Raw genomic sequence first — 12,717 nt, 5'->3', positions numbered from 1 at the left:
GTTACGATCTTAATTTATTATTCTTTCAGTAGTGGATGAGTTGCAGTTTTACTAGATTATTTGTATTATATATATATATTAATATTATATACAATTTCATTTCAGTTTGTATTTACAACTCATTGATATTAGTCTCCTTTTATTCTAATCAGTGGCTAATGCTCCATCTATATATTCTTATGTCTATGCTCATTACTTCTAGATCTACCAACCACATTCATTTTCTAGAAATCAGTTGTTTAGGGTATATCCAGATAAACTTGCCTAGCACATAAGTATACGCATAAGGAAATGGATTGGTCCATAAGCATATGCATGTCTGTCTGGATGTACCTTTAACCATGAAATTTTCTGAAATCAATTTGTTTGTGAATACAGCATAAAAATAAATCAAACATGTCAGATTGCGCATGCGGATACCGGTTGATCTTGTCATCTTTTGTTTTCAAATATACATCGAGTTCGCCGGTTGGGTTGTTCCTCGTCGTACCCTTGTGCCTATAGCACTTGGGAAGAAGATTACATACGATAATTACGATAATTATACACGAGCGATCTGTAGGTGAATTTGCGAAAACTCAGTTGTATGTGTTACACATAATCGCAAAATGTCCAATATATTTAAATTATTGGGCGAAATCGCCGAACCTGACAGAAGTAAGTGTTTTTATGATGCTAAATGATTTTTGAATACGTTAGATTTAAATTATTTGACTTTATAAAATTATATGAATCACAGAGCATCCTAAAGTGAGTCTTCACATAAATAGAAAGATTTTATTTTGTTATAATGTTTGAACAGAAAACATTGTTAACAAACTGAAACAAATAATGAAAAAGGCATATATAAATCTATATATTAATTTTTCTATAGGTCAAGCAATGAATCCTATTTTAAGATCTAAAACATTTCATGAAATTAAACTGAATAAAGGCATGGGAGGTACAAAACCAAAAGGGTTATCAATAAGATCCAACTCTGATATGAATATATCTCACAGCCCACATCTTGGCAGTGCAAAGAAAAACATATATGATAACAAAGAACAGGACTGTATGAAGCTGAAAGTAACACAACTAGACAATCGCGGATGTCCTGTATCTCCAGGAAGGAAAACACTTGGAAAGGTAATAAAATTTGTTTTGTTTTCTGAACATATAGAAAATATAATGTATATCGGTTCTTAGTTTTTAATTTTAATAGAGATTTAACATATATTTTTACAAACTTATCAAATCTACAAATCTAGTCTGTTATCACAATGTTATTTGTGATGTTTCTCTTGCTTTGTAGAAGCTAACTTCGCAACCAGTTAAATTCAAAGAGTCTTTGAAAGAAGGAACACCGATTATGAAAGATACAAAATCGCAAAAGACATTGAATGATGGCATTTTTAAGAAGCCATCGCTGCCTAAAAAGAATGTTAAAAAGTTCCGTGAACCAGAAAAGTTAGCATATTGGTATGATGCTCAAGAAGAATTTGGTATGTGAATAATTATACAACAGAAAATAATATCGAATCGTATTATTAAGATCACTATTGTGAAATTTTATGAATTAATTTTAGATCATGGCTACATTGAAACTATAGAAAAGGAGTTTAAAAATTTGCTCTCCAAAGAGAAAGAGAATATAAAACCCAACAAAAAGGAAAAGCTTGTATCAGGTATGAAGCTAGATATTATGTAATATTTGCAAGCATATAATTTATCATTAATTTTAAATCTGTTTTAATAGATCCAGAAATGTTGGTTTTTTCAAATATTCCAAAACTTGTTCTCGATAAATCTTTCGAGGATTATAAAAAATTATCACCTGTTGACCTACCAGAAATGTCTGACTTATCTGATATCGACAACTTATAGTTATAAAATAATCGTCTTAAAGTTAAATCAATATTATAGTAACTTATTTCTTTTAATTTAATACATATTTTTATATATACTAATATAATTAGACTTATAATAGCACCTGTGTGCATAATGTGTTATTTCCGCATAATTAAAAAAAATTGAAACGTTTAATATATATAAAATCTAATTTTGAATAAAAATGATAATGTATAAGTTTTTTAAATTTTGTCTTTTACTATATATGTTTCAATCATTTTAATTATTAAGTGAAGTGATTTTTGGTGTCAATATCTATTTAAAGTGTTGTAAACTAAATATGAAATGAGCAGTTAAAAAATAATTGTTTTATACGTGTTTTTTTTCGCCAGAAAATTGTGAAAAAAGTGTGAAATTTAATCAGATATCGCTCACAAGACAAATTTTTGTCAATAGATGACAATAAATCTGGTTTTCGCAAGGATGATTGAACTGCACAATCATTTGGGCTTAGTAAACCCACGGACCTGAGCTTACGCACCGTGGTCATACATAAATTACACATTCACACATAAATAATTAAAAACTTTAAAACAGTTTAAAATTGCGAGTAACGTAAGAATTTTAAAAGAATTTTACAGGAAAGAATTATTCGATTGGCAGATGGGCTCGATTCTAACGCCATCTTTTTTCATTAAGTCAATAGATCTTGTGTCAGTACCTATATAAATCTCCAAATAATTTATAATAGTATAGAATAATTGTTGTTTCGTCCAAAATCCAGCACAGACGCATGTTAAATATTTAATAGAGATTAATATCTTTAATAGAGATTATTATCTCATATCTAGAAATGTGAAGTTTTACATCCGTAATACATGAATGATTTTAAAGGTTATGTTCATATTAACAAAAACTTTGATTCTGTTATTAAAAACTTTATTGTAATAAAAAAGTATTTGCTTGTGAAGAACTTATGATAGCTGTATAAGTGTGAGTACATTAATGATCCAAAAACATTGAGAGAAAAACACAAAATGGAAGTGGATCAAAATATTGCACAAACTTTATTGATGCAAGGTGCTACGCTAGTTTTATTGGATGTACCGGTGGGTACTGACATCGGCATTGATATAAAGTCTTGGAATACAGGAACGAATTTTAAGGGCATTAAAATGATTCCACCTGGGATACATTTTGTGCATTATAGGTAACACAAATGATTTTGAATTTTATGTGAAGATATAAGAACTTGTGCAATTATATTTTATGTATATTTTTTGGGGTTTACCAAATAATTCAGTATTTATTTTTACAGTGCAGTGAATGAATTTGGCGAAATGATGCCTAGAGTTGGTTTCTTCCATGACTTCAAGAAATGTGAATTCTTAGTAAAAAGATGGGATAGTAAGGAAGAAGATATCAGCTCTGAACGTAAGAAAGTAATATTATTATTAGTATTTGAAATCTATGCATAAGTTTGAAGTTTATACAAGATTTTTGAACAATAGCTGTATCTGAGGAAACAATTCAGAGACTGAAGGATAACTTGAAAGAGTTGGACAGATATTTAGGACCATATCCATATGAGATGTTAAAACAGTGGACCACATTAACGAATGGAATTACTGTATCTGTTGCAGCGAGGTGCTCACCACTGTGTGGGTAAATAAAATAAATTTTATCAATGTAGAATGTAACGTTTTGTTTTCTAATATTAATTAAACATTGTCTTTTAGTTACGTGCGATCCGCTTTGGAATTGGAGCACTGCAGTGATGCCTCTAGACCACGTGGCGGAGCATCCTGCAGTAAGCAAAAACGATTTCGTAGACTTACTGAGGCTAAGGAGGATCAATTATTGCCAAACCTGAAACCGAAGCCTGGCACAGAACTTAGGCTCACGGAAATACCGAACAAGCATTATCCCGATAATGCAACTCCGAGCGAGATAACGCGGCATTCTCTCGATTCCAGTTACGCCTTGGACACTATTCTTAAAAAATTGCGAGAGTACGTTTGGAATCGATACTTGTTTAAAAATTAGGAAACAGAAAGTTCGCAGAATGTATGTTTCACATGAATATCTAAAAGACAACGCTTGTATATTTTTAGGCCTATCGAAATTATTGGAGAAATGCAGTTGACATTTATTTGTTTTCTGGCGGGTGAAAGCTTGGACGCTTTTGAGCAGTGGAAGAAGCTTGTGTCGTTGATCTGTGGTGTAGATAGTGCAATTCCGCAGTATCGGTCTGTTTACATAGAGTTTTTACAGACCCTAGAAGTACAGCTGTCATATGTGCCGGAAGAAGTGCTATGCGACATTGTGGCAAGCAATAATTTCGTGTATCACAATCTATGCAAACTGTTTGGTAATATCGAGTCGAACTCGGAAGTGGACGGCCGATTGAAATCTTACGCGAAGCGTTTGCAGGATCGATTAACTGCGAAATTTCTGTGGGATTTTTCGGATTTGCTCGAGGAGGCGGACGATGAAGTGCCTGTAGTAGTGACTCTGACATAAACGTGAATAAATAAGTAGCAAGGTATGAATGCATTACTGTTTCTATAAATAAGTATATTTATATATAATGTATACAAAATGGATTATTCAAGCTCTGACATTTCTATCTGTGTTAATGAATTTTTATTTTGTTTCATTTTTATTTTTTTTCCTACCGTAACCTTCCTTTAATCCTCTTCTGTCAACTTTAACTGATTATTCTTAATTATATTTAGGTTTATTAGAATAAATCTCTAAAAATTTAAATTGTATAATAACAAATATACAGAAGTAATTTAATGAGAAATAATATTTTTAAGAATAAAGAAAAAGGGCAAAAAAAAAATAAAATGTTTCCGCCCGGGATCGAACCGGGGACCTTCCGCGTGTTAGGCGGATGTGATAACCACTACACCACGGAAACGTGCAGGTAGTTTGTTTCCACTTCTTATTTAGCGTGCAGTCTGATAAAGTAATGAATATAGGATGTTTATTTTAATCTTTAAAATACAGAAAACTTATTAAAAGTTTCTTAAAATATTGCTAATTAATTATTTATTCAAAGTACGATTTATTTATGCATAACATAATAGAGAAATATATTAATATAAGGGGGACTTAATCGGAAATAAGATAGTTTATTTTTTTGCTATATTGTCTTTATTTATATTTATATTATTTTATAATTAAGTTTCCATATTATATTCTTTTCTCATTGAAGCGTTATGATGCGTGTGGATACTTTGATCTTGAATGGAAATTTATTTTATAACTCCTCACTTTCTTTAATCTCTACATTATATACTTCTCTGGACCTCTGGACCTCCGAACGATAAAGTCGCTAAAAAAGTAAATACGTTATACAACTGAATTGCTTCTTTTTCTTTATTCTTGCTAATACTAATATGATAATGATTACTGAATATAGAAGCAAAACATTCTTTAATTTTTTTGAGTCAGAAGCTCTACCTTGTTTCTTCTATGTGCATTATATAGGTACAAGCAAAAATGTGCGACAAAACTAACATTTTTAATTTATAATTTGTAAAAAAAAATCTAGAGTTTTTTTTTTATTTACATTTACATATTTCATATATCGAGATATTTCATAATTTTATCAGAAATCTTGAAAAGTGAAGAATGTTAATTTTATCTCTTTATTCTTTGACTAAAAGTGGAAATAAGAAAAATATTGCGATTATTCTTTTCGGATTTTTTATCGGAAAATATTGATTATTTCGTAAATCATACAAAATTACATTCTTATTAGTATTGTAAAACTTACCGCCACTTTTTGTCGCTATTCGAGTTTGCTCATTAGAAAATCCTCGATCTTTATCGGTGGAATTTTAACTTCCGATGGCACAATATTGTCTTCTGTTTTATCATCTAGTTCATTTCGTACAATGTTTTCTTCAACTTTCCTATCTATTTTATTTTGCACAATTTTGTCTTCGATCTGATCATTTATTTTGTTTTGCCGTTCATGCATCGAAGACAATTTTGAATGCAATGACAGTTCCTTATATGGAAAGAATTTAATGCATAAAAATGATTTTGCAATGCTATTTGATTAAGTTGTTAACAATTAGCTAGTATAAACTTTATCCAAGATTTCGCAAATACTTACGTCGACAAAGTTATACCCTGGAACCCACTAAAACAGATACTTTTATTGCTTGGTATGTCTTATATCATACCATTATATAATATTTTAAAAAATTCGTATTTTATTTAAATATTTTCAACATAATTAATTATTTTCAGCTTTTTACTTCGTGTTTTACAACCATTACTTATTCTATAAATTTTGGCATTACAACAATTGATAATTAGTCACATTTTTGGGGAAATATGTATTATATTATGTATAAACTAACCATTTGTTTGTTATAATCGTACGTCCATTGTTTCGAGGATACTGCCACGATGCAGAACACAAGTAAACTTATCGTCAACGTTTTCATCTTTTTCTGCAAAATTTATGTCTATAACAGATTTAAAATTAAGTTTTATTGTCGCTAGTGTCATATTCAAGACACGCAAAGTCAAATTATCCGAAAAATTAAAAGAATAAAAAGACATATTGAGTATTTATAGATTATTGCGATGCAAGAGTTCGAAAATAACTTGTCTTAAGTCACCTGATTTTCTTTGGCAATAATATTTCCTCTTCCTCGCGATTACACTCGTCAACTATCACTCTCAAATAAACCATGAGAAATAATTCTGCGAGTCGCTTTATAATATATTAATGATGGCATTTTTTGTTATTTATTGATAACGCTGTTTAGCGTATCTATTTCGCGCAGTATTTTTCACCCTTTTGACTCGACGCGATAATATGCAGAATAGATACGGCAGTTACAGTTATTTAACATATTAAAGAATATGAACAGCTAGACACAGCTTGAGTAGATGATAGAACTTTATTTTTTACTTCAAAATTGCTAATTTTGGTATTGTCGCTGAAAGGTGTTAATCCTTGAAACTCGGAAATATAGTTTCAGATTTTTCAAGCATCAAAAAATCGTAACTCTATTAATTTAGTTCTGAAATTCTTATTCGTGAAAAATTCCATTTCAATTCGTTTGTTAATCCGTTGTTAACAAAAATAGCATTGGATACTTTGTATACAAACTCGTATTTTCTGCATATACGATGCAATATTTTTAATATTATATTTGCATGTTGCGTAAATTGTTAGAATGCAAGCTGAGCATTTTTCGAGAAATTGCGATTACCGAGAATTCGCATGCAAAAAACATTGTATTTATAAATATGTTTATAAATGTCTCAGAGAATGACTAGATATATTTCGATGAAAAATGATTCGTATGTTAAATACATTAATATTCGATAGGAATATTATTCATTCAGGTGCAGAGGCGGCAGTTTCAAGAGCTCGTTTTTCTGCGGATAAAAGAGTAATTTTCTCGCCGTATTTCTCACGAAGACTTTGAAACAAGGATAGCTGGGTCTCATATTCCTTCTTGAGATCGGCATTGAGTCGCATTGCTGCATCCATTTTACTGATCATTGCGTTATGTCGATCGCGTTCCTCTGTGATTTTTTTCTCCATATTGTCGACTTCAGCCTGCAATTTGAATTACATAGTTGAGAGTTACAGTTGAGTCGATACATGCTATCATTTACAATTTAAAGTTGATAAGAATGCATTTTGGAATCTTTGAAAAGAATAAATAAATCGAAAGGCATTAATTCGGGTATTTAATTCGCATGTTTGGAAAATTGATTCTGAATTCTTTTTTATTCTTAAAAAGACATAAAGAAACTCAGAAGGAAACTTTTAAGATAAAGTCTGCTGTCTGGAAAAATGTTATCTTGCTTGGGTTATCCTTTGAACCTTATGCAACTTATGACACATCTCGTGACTTAAATGCTAGAACAGTCAATGTCATATTTTAATCAAAGTAAGATATACTGTGTAAATTATAGCATACAAAATCTGAACTGTAACCATTTAATTTTCAGTCATAGAACTAATTTTTCTACAGTCGTGTTTGTTAAAATTTATTGTGCAGATTATTTTATTTTGACTAAAAAGATGACATTGTTCTTGCATTAACACTTGTATCGCGAGAAGAGTATTTGACTTTTAAAAGATTTTTTTAATGATGTCAATCACACGAATTACACGCTGCATAATTTTTCGATTTTTAATAATATAAGTCTTAACCGTTTTGTCGTATTTTACAGATTGTAAGAAACATCAGAAGGAGTCATTCGAATTCTGTACTCTTCTCATTCGGTACATTGAGCCACAAAAGTATCGTCAAGAAACCGAAATTATGATGGCTGACTCACTTGCAACTGTTTCACCTCTATGTTACGGATCTGCAGCAGATCCCGTGTGATCGACACCACTTCCTTCAATGAAGTCACTTGATTATTCAGTGCGTTGATCTGGTTTTCTTGGTTGGCGACCATGCGATTTCGTTCTTCATACATTAATGCGGTCTGTGCCAGTTGTCCGCGCAATTGTTCCACCGATCGTTGCAGGATGTCTTCATCACTACCATGACTTGTTATCGCGTTGTAGGATGCCTTTAAAGCGGCTAGTTTTGTCTCCGTGTCTTCTAGCTGGTTTCGATAACTGTCGCGTTCCTTTGTCCTTTTCTGTCAATCGTAAAAATGATTGACGTTCGAAAATTTTCAGAAGGATTGAAAGATCTTCACGAAAATGGAGAATTATTTTACAAAAAGTCTATAAGAATGGCAAGATTCTCGCGAGATTGACTGTTTTCAATTTATCGTAGAATTTTAATTATTATAATTTATCGAACTAGTAATTAATTACTAATAGCAATGAATTGATTTAAGTATTCTAGAATAAATCTGTAAAGTAAGAACAATTTCAATATTTTGAGAAGAATTTGAGAAAGAGATGTATAGAAATGTGTGAACACTATAAGATAATTCTTTACTAAAAACAGGAGATTTAACTTCGTTATCGGACTCGAGGAGTGATTTGTTTCTTTCGGGAAAGTCCACACTCTCAAAGGATTTTCTCACCCGCACTTCCGCCTCCAATCTGGATATTGTGTTGTTGTCTTTTGGATTTTGTCTCGGCTTATCAGCCTAGGCAATAATAATCAATAAATTATATAAAACAATAAAAGTTCATCAATTATATATTATTTTCTGTTCACCTTTTCTTCAATAACTGACTTTTGCAGCGTCTCTTCGTTTTGAAGAGTGGCCGCAGCTAAGTTTTCAACTTCTGCAGCAGGTTTCTGTACATCAGTTACATTTTCCGGAACTGCGTGGACGATATCCACGATTGTGTCAATAGTTTCTGCGGAATGTGTGTCCGAATTGGCGATTTCTTCAGCAAGAAGCACATTCGCGCTATTTGTCACCTCAGCCGAACGTTCGGCTTCAGTTTGTGCACTCAATGTTGCAACCACTTCCTCGGGTGCAACTGCATTTTCTGGCACTACATCGGTGCATTCCGGTTTGACAGTCGTTTCGGAGATTGTGCTGTCCGTGCAATCGATCTTCCTCGTTTCGGCAACCGATGCATCTCCGCCGGCCGTGGGATCTAATTCCTTTACATCAGACATCTTTATTTCTCTCTCTCTGCAAGCAAGATGAAATTTGTAGTGTTGTATCGTGAGGAAGAATGGGTTTTGGTTCTTTAACGAGAAGTCGATTAAGTCATTTTTCATTTGTTCGCGTCGTGTTTTCCATCATATTTCAAGCGAAAAGAATGTCGTATTTAAATCCTTCGTTTGCGCGTAATCACTTTTAGCATGCACTTATTATAGATTATAAATTGTATGTCAACGATTCGATCTTGCAAGTATTAAAAGTTTTTCTAGGATATCTTTAGCAACAATTGCTGATTGTGAATTTGCTATAAGTTATAAATGATTTATTAAATGAAGCAGTGTACATATACATACGTATCTCTCGTCCAAAATATTGTCTCTCACTGTTAACCGGAACGACTGGACACGAACAGCTAGGCAGATGCCTAAAGTATTTTTGGCTGTTCGTCGTTCGTTCTATTTCGAGCTGCACTGCACACTTTGATAATATTCAAATATCAAGTTCTACGATATATAATTTTTAGGTTTACGCAGATTGAATTATTTTTATGCGTTTCTCTTATTTGACGTTATATAATTTAAATTTTGTAAGATTTAAGAATTATATTTTGCAGAATGCAATTTGGCATTTTTTTCGAAAATTTATAATATTTTTAAAAAATATTGACTTTATTTACTGAAAAATGCCAAACTCTATATTAAAAATCTTTTATCAATTATAAAAGTCTTAATTTCGTACATTAATATTTTCAAATGTTATATATTATTTATAGCAGTGTTACAAATATTTGAAAAATTACTGTGCGCTGTGAAGCCTTTATTCGTCTTTAAATGTTTATTACAAAAATTACACAATTTACAAACACGATTTTTTTTTAATCTAACTAAAATTAATAAGAATATAATTCTTTTAAGAGTTATCTTGAACAAGTTTTGAATATTTTAAGTATTTTAAAGTGATTTACTGTTTATATTATATTACAATAATGCAAAATGCCAAATGCCAAAATATGTGATTATTGCAGAGAATATATAAATAATTATAAATAATTAATATCTCACAAGTAACAAATAATGAAAAGCTTTATAATGAATAAATTATTTATCTTACAGATATTTTGTCAAAGCTTGAAGGCAAGACGCAGGTACGCTGTGTACGTCGTGTTTTGAATCGAAAGAAACGTAAAGAAGTTAGCGCCAAAATTTTCAACGCGGTGGTTGTTTGCCTACGTCATGGTGTACGCTCGCTGTTATTTGCGCGCCAATACTATGCATTCACATGGGGGCGCTCGACAGAGCAGGGGAAATTCGCTCCATATTGCGTGATTATATTTCAAGTCGCGATCGTAATAAATATTCGAATATTACTTTTGACGAATAATTGTCGATTTACGATTTGTACAAAGTACTTTGAGTTTAGCATTGCCGTGGCGGGAGGCACGCAAAGTTAAAACGCGCAATTTTCGTTTTCTCTCTGTCGCTTACCCGCCTGCTCCAGATGTCTCAAAGCAGGGTTGGGAAGTAACTCGTTACTTGTAACGAAGTTACAGTTACAGTTATTTTTTTTCGGTAACTATAACTTAACTTTGTTCCTTTTTCTTCATCTATAACTGTAACTTAACTTAGTTACACATTTATGGTAACTAGTAACTAATTTAACAGTTAATTTAATATTCTATATACGGTTGTATTAATTGTAAGAATTAGGGCCTATTCAGACAAACTTGCATATTCGCATAAACATATGCATAAGGAAAGGAACAAAATTGTCATAGAATTTATCATATTAAGTGTAGATTCGATATTTGTTAAATAAATAGACGGATAAACGTATAGATATTAATTATGAAATTCAACAAAAATAAACAAATTTTCATTTAAAGAATGCACTGCCACCCAGTAATAAATTATCTTTGAGGATTATTATCATATAAGCATAAAGTTGAGATTTTAAGAAGAATTGAAACATTAGTCTACGATTTTTCGGAAAGTTACGACTGTTTGTGTGAAATTCGTGAATTTTTAAACTGAAAAATCTTAATCCTATAATTTTTATTCTAAGTGTATAATAATTTATTTTAAATTATTTATCAATTTAATATTTTAAATGTATTTTTATTTTAAGTTTAAAACAATTGTGATTTATTACATATAAAATAATATAACACAAAATTAAGTACTTATATAGTATATAATAAGTTAATAAATCTTGAAATGTAAGATTCTTATATTTAAAATAGTAGTGCACATTTATTGCAAAAAAGTAACTGAAAAGTAACGACTCGTTACTTTTTGAGTAACTATAACTGTTACATGTTACTTTTCAGAGTCGGTAACTTGTAACTGTAACTAGTTCTTTTTTAGTGAAAAGAACTGTAACTTTAACTAGATACTGTTACAAAATAACTTTCCCAATCCTGGTCGCAAGTGTCGAACGGAAGTGTCCATTTGCGATTTCGCGCTTTTTCGTCGAGTATTTCCTTTGTCATAAGCTGACAAAGTTCGCGTTATCGAATAAATTTCGCGTGATTTTCGCGAGTGAGTGCTATGGAGGAGCAATCATCGTTAAACTACGGCGAAGAGAGTAAGGATGTCCAAGGAGCAATCATCGATGGACTCTGAAGAGGAGGAGGAGGACGTTCGAGAAGCATCGGGCTTCGCAACATCTTCAAGGTAAGTAATTAACGGTTTTTCATTAAAAATATGAAAATACCATTTTATACTATTTATTTTCTAATGTTTTGTGATTTAGTTTTTAAATTGATAAAATTGTATTCAGAACACACACATATTGATGATATTGTACTTGTTAAAACATCCATTGATGGTTGTTCACTACTACAATCCACTGGCAAAAGAGATTTTGATATTATTTTATGTAACGATTCTATTTTTGATATACAAATGCGTATCTGAAATGATAGCAACGAGATCAAAATATTTCAATTATTTTAATAAAGACAGTATAAAAATTATTTTTATATTCCTAGTTTTATAAATAAATAAAAACGAAAAAAGAGCTCTGACGATTAAAAATTTAATTAGCAAAAAAGAGATAAGAAAACCACATCTTGTTATTCATTCTTTAAATTTGTGTACTATAATTTATATTATAATTTTTGTCTGGCATCAAGCTTTCTTCAATATAACATGATTAAGAAAGTAATTACTAAAAATCAGTGCACACACACATATAAAATAAAATTAATTAATTACGCATGTTAACTAATTACACCAAAATTAAAAAAGTGAAACTCTAATCAGTTTGCGTATCGCGAATACACAAATACACAAACTGATTAGTATGTTT

At 31.0% G+C, this 12,717-nt stretch overlaps 3 protein-coding genes and 1 non-coding gene across 8 annotated transcripts; 2 read left to right on the top strand and 2 right to left on the bottom strand.

Annotated features, from left to right (window-relative positions):
• Nucleotides 1–143: 143 nt before the first annotated feature.
• Nucleotides 144–2,194, top strand: LOC105677446 (uncharacterized). Its single transcript, XM_012376064.2, has 5 exons — nucleotides 144–657; nucleotides 875–1,128; nucleotides 1,295–1,484; nucleotides 1,569–1,667; nucleotides 1,739–2,194. Exons 1-5 carry the CDS (start codon nucleotides 609–611, stop codon nucleotides 1,864–1,866), a joined length of 720 nt encoding a protein of 239 aa, XP_012231487.1. The 5' UTR covers nucleotides 144–608; the 3' UTR covers nucleotides 1,867–2,194.
• A 270-nt stretch (nucleotides 2,195–2,464) lies between these two features.
• Nucleotides 2,465–4,457, top strand: LOC105677444 (protein AAR2 homolog). Its single transcript, XM_012376062.2, has 5 exons — nucleotides 2,465–3,040; nucleotides 3,149–3,264; nucleotides 3,342–3,495; nucleotides 3,570–3,842; nucleotides 3,945–4,457. The coding sequence occupies exons 1-5, from the start codon at nucleotides 2,868–2,870 to the stop codon at nucleotides 4,351–4,353; spliced, it is 1,125 nt and encodes a 374-aa protein (XP_012231485.1). The 5' UTR covers nucleotides 2,465–2,867; the 3' UTR covers nucleotides 4,354–4,457.
• A 226-nt stretch (nucleotides 4,458–4,683) lies between these two features.
• On the bottom strand, nucleotides 4,684–4,756 carry TRNAV-AAC (transfer RNA valine (anticodon AAC)). Its single transcript has one exon. It is a non-coding gene; the product is annotated as a tRNA-Val (tRNA).
• A 938-nt stretch (nucleotides 4,757–5,694) lies between these two features.
• On the bottom strand, nucleotides 5,695–9,838 carry LOC105677611 (tropomyosin). Of its 5 annotated transcripts, none has more exons than XM_067348735.1 (8): nucleotides 9,762–9,838; nucleotides 9,006–9,435; nucleotides 8,800–8,934; nucleotides 8,161–8,472; nucleotides 6,477–7,429; nucleotides 6,213–6,320; nucleotides 5,963–5,989; nucleotides 5,695–5,854 (listed from the first exon to the last, which is right to left on the bottom strand). In XM_067348735.1, the coding sequence occupies exons 2-5, from the start codon at nucleotides 9,417–9,419 to the stop codon at nucleotides 7,205–7,207; spliced, it is 1,086 nt and encodes a 361-aa protein (XP_067204836.1). In that variant the 5' UTR covers nucleotides 9,420–9,435; nucleotides 9,762–9,838; the 3' UTR covers nucleotides 5,695–5,854; nucleotides 5,963–5,989; nucleotides 6,213–6,320; nucleotides 6,477–7,204. The 5 variants fall into 5 exon arrangements, with proteins under 5 accessions (XP_067204836.1, XP_067204837.1, XP_012231766.1 ...); XM_067348736.1 differs by having other exon boundaries at nucleotides 6,213–6,305; XM_012376343.2 differs by having other exon boundaries at nucleotides 8,869–8,934.
• Between the last annotated feature and the right edge of the window lie 2,879 nt (nucleotides 9,839–12,717).

This window comes from Linepithema humile, chromosome 2 (assembly GCF_040581485.1).
Source record: "Linepithema humile isolate Giens D197 chromosome 2, Lhum_UNIL_v1.0, whole genome shotgun sequence".
Classification (NCBI taxonomy): domain Eukaryota; kingdom Metazoa; phylum Arthropoda; class Insecta; order Hymenoptera; family Formicidae; genus Linepithema; species Linepithema humile.
This window is presented reverse-complemented; position numbering and strand designations above follow the sequence as displayed.

Bases quoted from the DNA above. Each gene is read 5' to 3' on its own strand.
- LOC105677446 (XM_012376064.2), top strand. From the start codon at position 609: ATGTCCAATATATTTAAATTATTGGGCGAAATCGCCGAACCTGACAGA. The intron at 1,129-1,294 runs GTAATAAAATTT...CTTGCTTTGTAG, and splicing joins GAAGGAAAACACTTGGAAAG to AAGCTAACTTCGCAACCAGT. The intron at 1,668-1,738 runs GTATGAAGCTAG...CTGTTTTAATAG, and splicing joins AAAGGAAAAGCTTGTATCAG to ATCCAGAAATGTTGGTTTTT.
- LOC105677444 (XM_012376062.2), top strand. From the start codon at position 2,868: ATGGAAGTGGATCAAAATATTGCACAAACTTTATTGATGCAAGGTGCT. The intron at 3,041-3,148 runs GTAACACAAATG...TTATTTTTACAG, and splicing joins ATACATTTTGTGCATTATAG to TGCAGTGAATGAATTTGGCG. The intron at 3,265-3,341 runs GTAAGAAAGTAA...TTTGAACAATAG, and splicing joins AGAAGATATCAGCTCTGAAC to CTGTATCTGAGGAAACAATT.
- LOC105677611 (XM_067348735.1), bottom strand. From the start codon at position 9,419: ATGTCTGATGTAAAGGAATTAGATCCCACGGCCGGCGGAGATGCATCG. The intron at 8,935-9,005 runs GTGAACAGAAAA...ATTATTGCCTAG, and splicing joins AGTCAGTTATTGAAGAAAAG to GCTGATAAGCCGAGACAAAA. The intron at 7,430-8,160 runs GTGAGTCAGCCA...TTCAAATTGCAG, and splicing joins TAGAGGTGAAACAGTTGCAA to GCTGAAGTCGACAATATGGA.